This window comes from Dysidea avara, chromosome 7 (assembly GCF_963678975.1).
Source record: "Dysidea avara chromosome 7, odDysAvar1.4, whole genome shotgun sequence".
In the NCBI taxonomy this organism is placed as follows: domain Eukaryota; kingdom Metazoa; phylum Porifera; class Demospongiae; order Dictyoceratida; family Dysideidae; genus Dysidea; species Dysidea avara.
In genome coordinates this window covers 29,991,727-30,008,322 of record NC_089278.1, presented here as the reverse complement: position 1 = coordinate 30,008,322, position 16,596 = coordinate 29,991,727, and the positions used below count along the sequence as shown (strand labels likewise).

Genomic DNA, 16,596 nt, shown 5'->3' with positions numbered 1-16,596 from the left:
CAGAGTTATCAGTGTACCCTTCTACAGCTTCTTGGATTGTATACAATTCTGTAGCATCTTCCACATTATATCCAAATATAAATGTCGGGTATTCTTCAGTTGTTACTGGTAAACTACAGTGAGGGTTTGTACTGCTGAAGTCTTGTTCTGTAGTAGTAGTGATTTCTCTCTTGTTAATGACAGATGTGACATAATTTGGTATGATAGCTTCCACCTCTGGCTCCTTGCATACCTGTATGTGTACAATAGAGTCAGTGAATATAATGTACTGTAAATGTATTATATATGAGTGTGTGTAAGTAAATAAAGAAGTTACTTACCAGTTCAAGAGCTTTGATATTCATTGTTACTATCAACTTTAATGATGTGCCCCTCCTTGCTGCATAGTGGTATCTGAAGGACACAGCCTCATCATTCAGTTTCTCTATCTGTACTCTACTGATGATGTTGTACAGATCAGTGGTAGATGTTCTGGGCTTGAGAACAATAGAGTAGTCTTCACCAGTGTATGGCTCAGTAAGAATGAGTTTGGAGCAGTCAACAGTATCTTCCTCTGTGACATCACCAGAACCTTCAGTAAGCTCTGGTATCATTGGGTAGTCTGGTATGATTAACTCTACTCTGCTGTCCATGCACACCTACAACAATAGTATAAATTTAATACATCTTAATTCCACCATGGTTTATTGCATTATTGTACTTTGTATTTTTGGAAACTATACCAGAAATAAGGCTTGTTTTGATAGAGTTCCTTGTAATCCTACATTTTCTAGTAGCTCCAACTGGCTCTTTACTGAAGTGTCAAATACATTGACTGCATTCATTTCTAGAGACCACTGGCACCGATCTATTATTCCCATCACATATTCAGCATCCTGGTAGCTTTTGGGGTCTTTCAATATTACCAGGTATCTGTCTTGATTGTCCTTTCCTTGATTGACATCTTTGATCTTATCACAGGTGAGTAGTGGGGCTCCTGATACAATCCCAAAGATGACTGTGAAAGTGATTAAAATGATTGAGGGATTCATCTTCTTGAGACTAAAACACCTCTTCTTTAGCTGATTTCCTTGTCTTTGCTCTTGAATTTCTGAACTGCTGGTTGTGTGCCTGAGGGAACCAGTCCTATAGTTAGATTGCAGCCATATAGTGTGGGTAATTGTATGGCTTAGAAGACATTGTGGTCAGTTTCTGTGATTCCTGTGGTCAATGACGCATGAAGGTTGTGAAGGATACAGTTGCCAGTCATGACTTAAACTTCTCTTCCTAGTTCACTGAAAGTATTGCACATACCAGTAGATGATTCCATATTTGTGGCTTGAAACTGAAATATTGTTTCAAATTAACTAAGTGTGGCAATGTTGTTTGTCTTATTGTGGGTGATGCATTATGTTAGTTATACTGTAACTGGAGAATAAATCCGAGGGTGTGAAATACTTTCATGTTGTGTCATGTACATAAACTATAAAGGCTTATCGTTTTATATTGTGTTGAAAATAAAAACTACAGCTTGTTCAACTTCTGCCAAGCCTTATAGAACTCCTTGATGTATCTGAAGTTGCACAACAACCACTGTAATTATAGGGACATGAGTTTGTAAAACATGCTCATAAGTAATGCACACAATTCCTGGTAACTCTACACTGTTTACATTGTAGCTATATGGTAAAGTTGTAACATAATTGGCATTCAAGTTTATTCATATAGGTGTACCATTTTCTACTGGTATAACTCTATAATGAATTCATAATCCACTATGACTGGAAGATATTGGCAGTTCTCTGATGCATGGTTAGCCTAAATAAAGCTTGCTTTTATAATGCATCCACTAGAATCTTTTTGTGATTCGCATTGATTGTATATCATACAGTACGGTAGTACTGTACGTTAAGAACTGGGCTTTTCCAACCAATTATATCACCCTCAAAAACCAGCTTCAACTTCCCTTCTTGACAGCTTGGCAGCTTTGGTTTGGCACAGCCAAGCCAAAAAATTTCCTCAGACTAACCTCCAAAAAGTTTCTGGCTATGGAATTTAAAAAAACCCAATGGAATCATGCTGACTGACCGACCGACCGACCGACCGACCGACCGACCGACCGACCGACCGACCGACCGACCGACCGACCGACCGACCGACCGACCGACCGACCGACCGACCGACCGACCGACCGACCGACCGACCGACCGACCGACCGACCGACCGACCGACCGACCGACCGACCGACCGACCGACCGACCGACCGACCGACCGACCGACCGACCGACCGACCGACCGACCGACCGACCGACCGACCGACCGACCGACCGACCGACCGACCGACCGACCGACTGACTGATATGTCCAACCAAGCTTAGCTTGACAATGGATAAGGGTACAGGCTTGATTTCTTCACTTTTTGATGTTGCTTCGTCAAGCCTTTTGGCCAACTGCAGTACATACAACACACACTTGTCTTTGTCCTCCAGTTCTTTTCACTCCAGTTCTGTACACTGACAACACAAGGTGTTGATTCATAATAGCACAGCACAGCTTCCCTGTGGCTGTGTTGGCTATTACGTTTATCGCCCATGTTTCCGTAGCAATTGGATTGATTGCAGTGATGCTTCTCGTACTGTTTTTCATTTGTAATGCTGTGTGACGGGTTGAACACAGGTGAAAGCAAAACTATAATGGCCACTGAAGCTTGCAAATCGTCCATATCTTTCGTGGTGACTGGATCGATTGCAGAGATACTTCTCCTACTTTTCTTCATTTGTAGTGCTGTATAGTGAGCTGAACATAGCTGAAAGCAAAGTGTAATGGCTACTTCACTTTTGACTCAGTAATTGATAGTTAGGGTGCATTTTTAGTTTTGGATGAAGTCAACAATTGTCTATAATGTTAGAGGTGCATGACTGTTCTACTAGAGTATCTTGATCTTTAAAATTGAAGAGGCTAAGCTAAGCCCCTTCGATAAAATTAAGCAGAGCTCTCCATGTAAAAAGACATACTTAATGTATTTTGTATAACATGAAGTACAGTACACCTGTTTGTTGTCAATGTGCTTATTTATATATTAATTTTATTTCTTTTAATACTGTATAGGACTCTGCCTATACAGTGTATGACACACTGATATACAGTAAATGCAAAATTTCTGAAGGCAGGGAGGACCCCCTTCCCCTATGAACTCCTAAATAGTAGAACCACAGTCAACCATTTGTCTCAAGCTGATATTGTTTACTTGTTGAGCCCATCTGATAATCAGCGACAGATTGTGGCTCCCTGAGGCTTTAGGTGGGGGTTCTTGACTTTGAAACCACAGGGATTTCTAAGGCCATGAATCTCTCAAATAGAACTCCATACACTGGTAACAAGACAGAGATTAGACATTATACCTATAAGAAAAAAGTACTGTGCATGCTGATTATAATAAAGGATTCCAAAAGCTAGATTTTGTGGACCTCTAGATAACAGAAAGACTAAATATCCATTCCTATCTAGGCCACCAAGAGCAACCAATGTAGTATCCATCCTTATCAAAGGGGTATCATGAAATAGCTAGGTCATGAAGTACAATAATAGAGGAGAGTGTTGCCACTATTCAAATATTGTGTGTATATGGGGAAAGGGTAAGGATGTAATGAAGATCAATGTGTTGTGTATATAGCACTGTGCGATGATGTAATGATGGCCATTACCTGTGTCTTAATAATGAAAAACATTTCTTTATACTGATAATGATATGGTCTTGATGAAAAATTAAAATTTTCATGCAAGAGTAATTGTTTCACTGAACTTGCTGCTTAGTTGTAGTCCTATTGGTGAACATATGTACACTCTCAACAATACCATATGAAGGTTATCAGCAGTTTACGGAGTTTATCTGAATTCCAGAAAGTTCATCCACCTAGCCAGGTTTAGTAGTGTTAAAATTGACAGTGTGTTTTGTTATAATGGGAAACGTTATCTAATAATAATGGAATCTTGGTTAAAAACAATAATCTCGAAAAAGGCAGATGGGTGGTTGCATAATCTTGTATAGCTATGTGTACTTCTATCACCAGTTAAAATAGCATCAATATACTTTAGAAGCAGGTATAATTACAGATAAACTAGGCTATTATCCCAATGATTACATCTAGGATGATACACATATATGTATAAAATATGGCTGAGTGTAATTATAATTTGTTTATTTATATGTTCATGTATGTGCAGTACATGTTAATCCAGCCTTGTTCTGCCATGCTATAAAGTCGGTTCCCCTACACCGATATGTATTAAACATACTCTTATATGTTCAAATACATAGTTCATTTCACCACATGGTGATGTTTAATGTCCAAGATGTGTGTTATCTACTGTTTAAGGTTAGCGTTCTGTAATTCCCACTGCATGTAACACTGAAGTTTTATCATTGAACGTATATGACATACTATGCCTGTACTTGTGTCAACATATCTTTGGGTTTCTGCTGGTATGTATGTTTATGTAATGGATTCATAATTCAGCATATAAATGGTGTAGCATTGCAATACATCCTGTAGTATATGCGTTCAGTTTGAAATAAAGCACCAACAAAATAATGACTCTTCTGCAACCAACTAAGCAGGAATGCACTATAGTCAATGACAGTTTTAATCATGCATATATACTTACATGTAAGTTTCATATCTTGAATATATACCATAAATAAATTTGCATATATTATGTATGACATTTGTGCATAGTGAAACATGGCTGAGGAATAATCAATTATTCCCTATCAGATAATACATGCGTATAGCTACCACAGGTGGACCTCTTCTTTTTGGATTTGCCACTAGCTGTGTAGCAGCAACAGTATTGTAATTCAGTGCAGTTTACTAGCTGTGAATATGTGATGTATGATACAGTTGGCACAAAAATATCCCAGTGTATACCAGCATAATATTGCTCTTGTATTTCATTTATAAAAAGAAACACAGATTATTCTTAAAACTTACAAACATACTATACATATTTACAAATACATAAAAAGTGATTGTTCAATATAGCAATTCATGTATACATATGGTAATGTATTGGAAACTCTCTTGATGCCATGTAGTCCATTGCCACATGTTGTTGTAATTTTAAAATGAAATATTGGATGTTGCAAATCCTAGTGTAATTTCAGGTTCTGGTGGTACTGGAATGTAAAGTCCATTTTTTTCACACATCTGCAGAAGCAAAGATAAAAATTTAATTAATAGTAAACAATTGGCACTTATTATTATTAAAAATTTCCACTATATGTATTAGTACATATCTACTTACAAAAGTTAGTGACAACTCGTTGAATCTTGCATGAAGTGTTACTGCCTCCCCACTGGTCTCACAGCTTTGATCAGAAGTTAGTGCCCAAAAACCTTCAGTGTTTTTTGTTCTTTTCTGTAGCTGTCTCTTCATTTTTTCACATCGAGCCTGTTTATCAGCAAGTAACTCTGGGCTAAGTATCTGGATGCTGTAGGTTTGGTGTTCCTTTACAGCAGTCACATCTTGGCATGCATCTTCCGCCACAGTTGGCGGAACTGTTGTTGGTGCAGTTGTGGTTGTGGTGGTGGATGGCTGTGTGGTACTTGCTGTGGTGGTTTCCTGATCATACTCCACAAATGTGATTGCTGGATAAGTACAGGCCTGCATAGAAAAGACATCAAAAGCTCACATTACGTGCACAACACAATAATATTATACAATTGTACATAATTTCAAGCTTATGCATACCTTGAGATAAGCAGCTCTGTTCATTTTGAAGATGATCATGTTCAGAAATTCTGCCACAGTTGCAGACTGGACGTCAGCAGAGTTATCAGTGTACCCTTCTACAGCTTCTCTGATTGTATCCAATTCTGTAGCATCTTCCACATTGTATCCAAATATAAATGTGGGGTATTCTTCAGTCACTTCTGGTAAACTACAGTGAGGGCTGAAGTCTTGTTCTGTAGTAGTAGTGATTTCTCTTTTGTTAATGACAGATGTGTCGTAGTTTGGTATAATGGATTTCACCTTTGGATCCTTGCATACCTGTATGTGCACAATAAAGTCAGTGAATATGTGCTATGAATTTATTATATATGAGTGTACTTACCAGTTCAAGAGCTTTGATATTCATTGTCACTATCAATTTTAATGATGTGCCCCTCCTTGCTGCATAGTGGTATCTGAAGGACACAGCTTCATCATTCATTTTCTCTATCTCTACTCTACTGATGATGTTGTACAGATCAGTGGTAGATGTTCTGGGCTTGAGAACAACAGAGTAGTCTTTACCAGTGTATGGCTCAGTAAGAATGAGTTTGGAGCAGTCAACAGTATCTTCCTCTGTGACATCACCAGAACCTTCAGTAAGCTCTGGTATCATTGGGCAGTCTGGTATGATTGCCTCTACTCTGCTGTCCATGCACACCTACAACAATAGTATAAGTTTATTACACCTTCTATCATGGTTTATTGCAATATTGTACTTTGTATTTTTGGAAACTTACCAGAAATAAGGCTTGTTTTGATAGAGTTCCTTGTAATCCTACATTTTCTAGTAGCTCCAACTGACTCTTTACTGAAGTGTCAAATACATTGACTGCATTCATTTCTAGAGACCACTGGTACAGATCTACTATTCCCATCACATATTCAGCATCCTGGTAGCTGTTGGGGTCTTTTAATATTACCAGGTATCTGTCTTGATTGTCCTTTCCTTGATTGACATCTTTGATCTTATCACAGGTGAGTAGTGGGGCTCCTGATACAATCCCCAAGATGACTGTGAAAGTGATTGCAGTGATCAGGTAATTCATCTTCTTGAGACTAAAAACTTATAGTTGATCTTAATTTGCTCTTGAACTTCTGAATTGCTTGCTGTGTCTGAAGGGCACCAAATTTATAGTCAGATTGAAGCCATATAGTAACAACATTGTATGGTTTGGCAGCCCTACGCATAGTCAGTTACTGTGATTCCTGTGGTTGTGATGTTGTAGAGGATGTATGTACCTGTACAGTCATGATTTGAACTTCTCTTCCTAGTTCACTGAAACTGCACATGTTGGTACGTAGGTGGTTACATTTCAGTTGATAATATTTCAAATTATGTGTGACAAATGAATGTTGTTTGTCTTATAGTGGGATAGGGTGAACTCAGTGATGCATTATGTTAAGTGTACTACAACTCAGACCAAAGACTAAACCTTATAGGATGTGCTATACTCTCATGTTGTTTCATGTACATCAACTATAAAGGATTTTGTTTTGAATACATTTAAACATTTGGTGATATGTTTAAAATAAAACCACAACATGTTTAGGTGTAAAAAATACTTTCTATTTGTGGAAGAAGCCTTACAAACTCCTATATATATTTTACAATACTATCAGACTTAAAGCAAAGGGACATACAATTTGTATAGCATGCTCATCCACTGCAAATGTAATACACATACTGTAATTCCTTGTTTATAGACCATTTACATTGTAGTAATATATGAGTTGTAATACAATTGGCACTAAAATATTGTTCATTTGTAAGCTAATTATGGGTGTACCATTTCCTGATGTACTGCTACAAATTTCATCTCCAAAAATTCATACCGTATTTTATACAAGATCATTATGTTTATGTTCTGACTGAAAGACATTAGTTCTTAGTCTCCTTTATCGTGGCTAAAGCCCTTGCTTGCTTTTGTTAATGCATCTACTGATTGGCATTAATACTATTTACACATTTAAGACAAATTCTAATGTAAAGTAGTTTTGCTAATGATCACTTAATACTACAAACTTTTCTTGTTACAATCATGTGTACATGGAATGCTTCTATATTAGGTAGTGAACTCAATTGTCTTGAAGTCATGCTGTAAAAATTAAATTTGTTATGTTGAAATTTGCAGTTTCATTCTTCCCACACCACTTGACCAGTATCCACCCAGGAATGCTACAAATCACTTCTTTCAAAGGCTTCACTTGGTAGGTAGCTATGTGCACGATTCCAATTAATTGCAAGTTTACAAGAGAGGTAGCTAGCTGTGCATCACTGGGGAATGTTCCCAAGTGGAAAGCTTTCACAAATTCCATGCATGGTTTGCCTTTGACTGCAAATGTTTTAGCCAGTTAAGGGCATTCATAGTTTTATTAACAATATTGTACAATACAACCAGAAAGGAATTCCTCTGATCGGTTTTTATTGTGGAAAATTGTAAAAAATCTGAAGTGAACTACCATATTGTTTTTTATCATATAAAGGTATTCGCAGAACTGTATTGATTATTCAGAGTTTAACACCAATGAAGTTGCCCATTATCACAATAAATAAGGCTTCTCAGTTGTACACCTGGCTTGCTACATGCAGGCTATACTTATTGCAAACATCTTACATAAAGAACCAGAGGAGGTTGGATACACTCAGTCTAAGCACTACCTAAATACATTTCTCTTAATGTTGCATTGTTTTATTTGGTATTTCATGTGATCCTCAATAGTTGTAATACAAACTGAAAAATGATGGGGTTCGCTGGGGATCGTTAGATATTCAGCCGGAACGTGCTTCACGTAAGCTTCAAGACAATGTACCTTGTTTTGTAAAAAGTGCTTGAGTTCTGGGTGAAATTAGTAAGTTGCAGTTTGGTGTATACAACTTCACCAGACTTCAGTACAGTCATGTACGTATTCTATAAAATATACAATGATGATTCACTGCTTTACACTGAGATCGGATTATTACCCTCCCCGATAAAGCGATTTTTGTATAATTTGTTTTAGTGGCGTTTGGAGCGTGTCCAACCTCCTCTGACAAAGAACAGTGTTATATTGATTATGTCTAATTGTTATGATAGACACAATGTATTTTAAAAGGAAATTGCAATTACTCCCTTCTTCCACAAAAAGTAATGCTTTGTGGTGTGTGCAGCAGGTAGATTTATTCACAGCACTGAGTCTAGACTAGCAAATATGGTAGAATTAGCAAAACATTATATCATTACCATATAGCCGGATTTTATTTTTTTACCTCAAGTACAATTAAGTTTGTCAGCAAACAATATATAAATTCTTGGTCACAGAGTGTTGTGACTGTGTCAAATGTACGTGTGTAATAGTGACTGTATTTCAGCAACCCACTTGTTTTATAACACTATTGGTGGTCAAGACATCACTGGTTGTCATGATCCTGTGATGATCTATTGAAGGTGCTACTTTGCCAATGAATTGATTCATAATGGTTTAAGTGGTACTACCTATGTTTTCCTTGTGTACTGTACAATCAGTGTGGTCATGTAAGAATCCTGTTGTAAACATGGTGACTTCAAACAACCTTCACTACAAGGTGACAACAATTAAGGGTCACCATATTTGTGTGTAGTGTGATGTGACATGCACACTACCAGAGAAGTATGCCATGAAACATCTATGGTTTTTTCATGAAATGTTAAATCTCCCCTATGAAATGTACCATGAAAGTCAATTCATGGTATACAATGGGTTGTTTCATGGGCCATGAAATGCGTTTCCAGATCAGATTATCATGGTACTTTCATGGCGTTGCAGAGATTTCATGGGTGCAGTACCCATAAAATTCATGGGATAAACCATAGGTATTTTCATGGGTATTTCATGGTTATTTTCATGGCAATTTCATGTACTGTATCTGGTAGTGATGGTGAATTACTGTGATCACTTATTTGGTACCATGTTGACTATACAGTTGCAATGCATGCAGAAAATTACTTAAGTAGAGCATATACAATTTTGATAAAACTACCAAATGGATTAAGAATCTATATCAGTAGGTTCATGATGGAACATGGTGAGTACTGTACTGTCAATTGCCTCTAATTTTGGGTCAACTGAGTAAGTGTCGCTAGTTTACCAAAGCAGCCAGTGATTGCATCCACCAGAATCACTTCACCAGAATCACAAGGTGGAGCCACCTACAACTCCGACTACACTTTAACTACAAGCCACTTACCATTCTAAGTCTAAACTTGAATTAAAGCTCTGTATTGGAGTGTTGTGGAAATGTGATGTCTTGATGTATAATTATTCACATACATACATACATACATGCCCATGCACCATGAATCAATGTATGTACGTGTGGGCAAATGCACGTACAAAACATAGCATCAATAATCGCGTTGTCTAGAAAATAAAATACTATTAGTCCACAATTATGAATCAAATAAGCTATTTGCTCCCATAAACAATAATGGAAGAAGTTACATATGTTAGGTCATTGTAAAGCAAGCCATTGCATCGACACTTTGTCATCTAAGGAATAGAAGGTAAATGGCATTCATTGTTTCTCATGTAAATCACACTGCCAACATTACATAAGCTATAACCTTGATTGTCATGCCATATATGAAGTGAGGGAGGCTATTAGCTATACCACCAAGTCATTAAACTTTATTCATGTAATCAATAGAACTTAAAAGTTCTACAGATAGCACAAGCAAATTGGTATTGATAGCAACTAAGGGAGTATGTGCATACTTCAGTATGTGTAATTAACCAAGATATAGCATATGTATGTCTATAGGATTGTAGGGCTTTCATGCGTGTGTACATGTACCCATAAAACATTTTAACTACACAGAATGTACACATAAAATAACGAACGATACCATTCCATGTGCTAAAAATACAAACACAGCTGTGCTGTAGAGATTCCTAACTGCATTAGGGAAACAGGTAAAGTGTACACATATGTCTATTACAATTTAATATCATTATAAACTCAGTAATGCAGACTATGTTATACACTGTTGACCTTGGTACATCCAATGTTATTGTTGTGCCTGTGATCACCATGGATACCTTTTCTGTCTGTCACTACATAGCTACTCCAATATCTCCCTTGTTCCAAACAATGGCTGTAGTCAATTTTAACCTTTGCTGCCACAAATAAAATGGTGGATTTCCAAATCACTTTAGAACAGCTGGGTGGAGTAGGCAAGCTGTTACACCTTAGGAACATGACTGTACATACTCTTTTTTTTCTAACATACATAGATCGTGGTTGTAGAGTTATAACTCTTCATGCTCTAACTATAGTCAGAAACTATACAAGAAACTGCTACACACCAGTACCTGGTGCTGGAATTCTGTGCTGCCAATCATATCAGTACTCTGCAACTGATGAAGCCATCAATGGTAAGATGAAGTAATTTGTTATGTCTATTGTGTATCTATCAACAGCTGGTGACCATTAATCAGCTTAAGAGTATAATATATGGGTTCTGATGTGTTAGCCAAGCTGTGAAAAAATGATGCGGCCTTAAAAAGCCTGGGTGAAAAAAGTTGTGAAATCAAAGGTATCGGCCAAGAAATGGCTGCAATGATGTTAATGCTAAAAAATTTTAATAATGGCTGTGTGCATTGTTGAAATTTATTAGCATTAACATCATTGCAGCCATTTCTTGGCCGACACCTTTGATTTCACAACTTTTTTCACCCAGGCTTTTTAAAGCCGCATCATTTTTTCACAGCTTGGCTGTTTTTGTGTGGATCAAGACACACGATAGTGTGTCGTGCGGCCCAAGAAGCCGGCGCGCCACACCGTGAGTATATTAACAGGAAGAAAGAAAACGCAATTTTCACACCTATGTAGCTCTGTGATCCCTTATCCGATTGGAACCAAATTTGCTAGAGACGTGCCGCCCAGTTAGGGGAGCCTACGTACCAAATTTGAAGAAAATCGCAACAGGGCCAATTCCGAGATACGAGCGAACAAACTTTCGTTTTAATTTCTTCGTTTTTTTCTTCTTCATCTTCATTTCGCACACTTCGCAAAATTCGCCATACAACACGAATGCGTGCTCGGATTGGGCTGAAATTTGGCACATTTAAAGGGCTCATTAAGGCGGATCTCCGTACCAACTTTGGTAGGAATCCGATGAACATCCACGGAGTTATGACCGATTATTTGCGTAAAATAAAGTCGAAGGTCTGTCACGCCTACAGGGTAAACCCCTTGGAGGAATGAGTTGAAAATTGATATGGAGATGGAGCAACCATCGTAGGAGTGCCGTTTTGTGGTTTGAAAGGAATCGGGATAAAGACCATGGAGATATGACACAAAACCCAACCTGTGTCAAAATTACGCGATCGATTTTTATGAATAAAAAACTATTAGTTTTCGTGTCTACCAGGCAAACCGCTTAGAGCAACGAGCTAAAAATCAGTATGTAGCTGGAATGATCATCATAGAAAGTTCTTGCAATAGTACAGAAGAATCGGAGTACAAATCACTGAGTTATGATTCGAAAGGCAACTACGTGTTGCAAATGCGAGATCGAGATACTCTAATAGAACAGTCACCCTAATAAAGCATTCAGCTGCATTTATAATTTACTCAGTTATATTACATTGCAAGTTATTCTGTAGGGAATTCAGCTACAAACAAGTCACCCTGTAGTCAGATCAGCTAGAAGAAGATACCTAATAGAGAGTTCAGCTACAAAGAAGCCATCATGTAGAGAGTTCAGCTACAAACAAGTCACCCTGCAGAGAGTTCAGCTAGAAGAAGTTACATTGTAGAGAGTTCAGCTACAAAGAAACTACCATGTACAGAATTCAGCAGCAAACAAATTGCTCTGTAGAGAATTCAGCTACAGACAAATCACCTTGTAGAAAGATCAGCTAGAAGAAGTTACCTTGTAGAGAGTTCAGCTACCAACAAATCACCCTGTAGAGAGTTCAGCTAGAAACAAGTCACCCTGCAGAGATCAGCTAGAAACAAGTCACCCTGTAGAGAGTTCAGCTAGAAGAAGTTACATTGTAGAGAGTTCAGCTACAAAGAAACTACCATGTAGAGAGTTCAGCTGCAAACAAATTGCCCTGTAGAGAATTCAGCTACAAACAAATCACCCTGTAGAAAGATCAGCTAGAAGAAGTTACCTTGTAGAGAATTCAGCTACAAACAAATCACCCTGTAGAGAGTTCAGCTAGAAACAAGTTACACTGTAGAGAGATCAGCTAGAAACAAGTCACCCTGTAGATAGTTCAGCTAGAAGAAGTTACATTGTAGAGAGTTCAGCTACAAAGAAACTACCATGTAGAGAGTTCAGCTGCAAACAAATTGCCCTGTTATAGAGAGTTCAGCTAGAAACAAGTCACTCTGTAGAGAGTTCAGCTAGAAGAAGTTACATTGTAGAGAGTTCAGCTACAAAGAAACTACCATGTAGACAGTTCAGCTGCAAACAAATTTCCCTGTAGAGAATTCAGCTACAAACAAATCACCCTGTAGAGAGTTCAGCTAGAAACAAGTTACACTGTAGAGAGATCAGCTAGAAACAAGTCACCCTGTAGATAGTTCAGCTAGAAGAAGTTACATTGTAGAGAGTTCAGCTACAAAGAAACTACCATGTAGAGAGTTCAGCTGCAAACAAATTGCCCTGTTATAGAGAGTTCAGCTAGAAACAAGTCACTCTGTAGAGAGTTCAGCTAGAAGAAGTTACATTGTAGAGAGTTCAGCTACAAAGAAACTACCATGTAGACAGTTCAGCTGCAAACAAATTTCCCTGTAGAGAATTCAGCTACAAACAAATCACCCTGTAGAGAGTTCAGCTAGAAACAAGTTACACTGTAGAGAGATCAGCTAGAAACAAGTCACCCTGTAGATAGTTCAGCTAGAAGAAGTTACATTGTAGAGAGTTCAGCTACAAAGAAACTACCATGTAGACAGTTCAGCTGCAAACAAATTTCCCTGTAGAGAATTCAGCTACAAACAAATCACCCTGTAGAGAGTTCAGCTAGAAACAAGTTACACTGTAGAGAGATCAGCTAGAAACAAGTCACCCTGTAGATAGTTCAGCTAGAAGAAGTTACATTGTAGAGAGTTCAGCTACAAAGAAACTACCATGTAGAGAATTCAGCTGCAAACAAATTGCCCTGTAGAGAGTTCAGCTAGAAACAAGTCACCCTATAGAGAGTTCAGCTAGAAGAAGTTACATTGTAGAGAGTTCAGCTACAAAGAAACTACCATGTAGAGAGTTCAGCTGCAAACAAATTGCCCTGTTATAGAGAGTTCAGCTAGAAACAAGTCACTCTGTAGAGAGTTCAGCTAGAAGAAGTTACATTGTAGAGAGTTCAGCTACAAAGAAACTACCATGTAGACAGTTCAGCTGCAAACAAATTTCCCTGTAGAGAATTCAGCTACAAACAAATCACCCTGTAGAGAGTTCAGCTAGAAACAAGTTACACTGTAGAGAGATCAGCTAGAAACAAGTCACCCTGTAGATAGTTCAGCTAGAAGAAGTTACATTGTAGAGAGTTCAGCTACAAAGAAACTACCATGTAGAGAATTCAGCTGCAAACAAATTGCCCTGTAGAGAGTTCAGCTAGAAACAAGTCACCCTATAGAGAGTTCAGCTAGAAGAAGTTACATTGTAGAGAGTTCAGCTACAAAGAAACTACCATGTAGAGAGTTCAGCTGCAAACAAATTGCCCTGTAGAGAATTCAGCTAGAAACAAGTTACACTGTAGAGAGATCAGCTAGAAACAAGTCACCCTGTAGAGAGTTCAGCTAGAAGAAGTCACATTGTAGAGAGTTCAGCTACAAAGAAACTACCATGTAGAGAGTTCAGCTGCAAACAAATTGCCCTGTAGAGAATTCAGCTACAAACAAATCACCCTGTAGAAAGATCAGCTAGAAGAAGTTACCTTGTAGAGAATTCAGCTACAAACAAATCACCCTGTAGAGAGTTCAGCTAGAAACAAGTTACACTGTAGAGAGATCAGCTAGAAAGAAGTCACCCTGTAGAGAGTTCAGTTAGAAGAAGTCACATTGTAGAGAGTTCAGCTACAAAGAAACTACCATGTAGAGAGTTCAGCTGTAAACAAATTGCCCTGTAGAAAATTCAGCTACAAACAAATCACCCTGTAGAGAGTTCAGCTAGAAACAAGTTACACTGTAGAGAGATCAGCTAGAAGAAGTCACATTGTAGAGAGTTCAGCTACAAAGAAACTACCATGTATGTAGAGTTCAGCTGCAAACAAATTGCCCTGTAGAGAATTCAGCTACAAACAAATCACCCTGTAGAAAGATCAGCTAGAAGAAGTTACCTTGTAGAGAGTTCAGCTAGAAACAGGTCGCCCTGTAGAGAGATCAGCTAGAAACAAGCCACCCGTAGAGAGTTCAGCTAGAAGAAGTTACATTGTAGAGAGTTCAGCAGTTTAGCTGCAAACAAATCGCCCTGTAGAGAATTCAGCTACTAACAAATCACCTTGTAGAAAGATCAGCTAGAAGAAGTTACCTTGTAGAGAGTTCGGCTACAAACAAATCACCCTGTAGAGAGTTCAGCTACAAACAAGTCATCTGGTAGAGAGATCAGCTAGAAGGATCACCTTAATTGCAGAGAGGTCAGCTACAAAGAAATCACCCTGCTTCATCTTTTCTTCTTCCTGTAGTAAAGAAAAAATGACAGGTTAAAAAGCCCTAAAGCCGGCCATAGGCCGGCTTTGGGGTATACAAATACAAAAAGAAGTGAAATCTAATCCAAAACAGCCAAGCTGTAAAAAAAGTGTGCGGCCCTGAGAAAGGCTATGGTGAAAAAAGATGTGAAATCCAAGGTGGCGGCCAAGAAATGGCTGTGATGGTAGGTTAATGGTAAAAATTCTAATAACAACAATTCAGGTGAATTTGGTCTTGGCACAAAATTCACCTGAATTGTCGTTTTTAAAATTTTTACCATTAACCTACCATCACAGCCATTTCTTGGCCGCCACCTTGGATTTCACATCTTTTTTCACCATAGCCTTTCTCAGGGCCGCACACTTTTTTTACAGCTTGGCTGTTTTGGATTAGATAATATATACACAGACATCTTAAATAGAATTTATTGGCAATCAGTGGTTCAAAGATCAGTATAGAATAAACAAGCTGTTTTTGATTTTTATTATAAAAGTTACAGTCAACAATAGCACCACAGACTCATAGCCAATAGAACCATTAAACTGTCACAGTCTTGCTCATGTGCTGTAGCTATGTATTTCTGTACATGTAACTAATTTTGAATACTTTAGTTGCTTTACTGAAGACGTCTGTTACAATAGAGAATTAGTGCTTTAAATCTGGGGCAGTTTCTGCTTTGTGAGTGAAAAACATGTAGTGCAGTGGCACAGGTGTAGCACAGCCTATAAGACCAGGTTCTGGAAACTCAATCTGTCAACCCAAAGTACAGTTTTTCTTGGTAAAATTGGTGATGACCTGGTATCTATTATGAAATGCTAGCTGCACCATTGTTTTTTTGTGTAGTTGTGCATTTCAAGTTTATTTCTTACATAGGTCTAGAAAAAACATAAAAAGTGTTTTTACATTTATAGTCAGAAGACTGTCATTTAATTATCATAGCACAGCAGAGCAAAAAACTAGAACTGTACATGTCAATGTGTTTATATTATGAGTTCTGTATTCAAGTTGCGCAGCTGCATGAGCTTGGCTATAGATAAGGTAGTTGCAACACTATATAAATGCAGTTGCAGGCTATGCTGGATGTGTCGGAGTATGATATTCATAGCACTGATCATGAAATGGTGTAGGATCAAACTGGACTGATGTGGGGTACTTGTAATTGCTTTATTTGGATCACAGTGATACCTTGA

The 16,596-nt window shown here is 38.0% G+C and overlaps 1 protein-coding gene across 1 annotated transcript; it reads right to left on the bottom strand.

Moving 5' to 3' along the window:
* Positions 1 to 4,873: 4,873 nt before the first annotated feature.
* LOC136260781 (uncharacterized) lies at positions 4,874 to 6,842 on the bottom strand. Its single transcript, XM_066054647.1, has 5 exons — positions 6,492 to 6,842; positions 6,095 to 6,412; positions 5,731 to 6,030; positions 5,284 to 5,643; positions 4,874 to 5,186 (listed from the first exon to the last, which is right to left on the bottom strand). Exons 1-5 carry the CDS (start codon positions 6,798 to 6,800, stop codon positions 5,100 to 5,102), a joined length of 1,374 nt encoding a protein of 457 aa, XP_065910719.1. The 5' UTR covers positions 6,801 to 6,842; the 3' UTR covers positions 4,874 to 5,099.
* Between the last annotated feature and the right edge of the window lie 9,754 nt (positions 6,843 to 16,596).

Coding starts and splice junctions, on each gene's coding strand:
- LOC136260781 (XM_066054647.1), bottom strand. CDS start 6,800: ATGAATTACCTGATCACTGCAATCACTTTCACAGTCATCTTGGGGATT. Junction 6,031..6,094: donor ATATCAAAGCTCTTGAACTG/GTAAGTACACTC, acceptor GTGCACATACAG/GTATGCAAGGATCCAAAGGT. Junction 5,187..5,283: donor ACGAGTTGTCACTAACTTTT/GTAAGTAGATAT, acceptor TTGCTTCTGCAG/ATGTGTGAAAAAAATGGACT.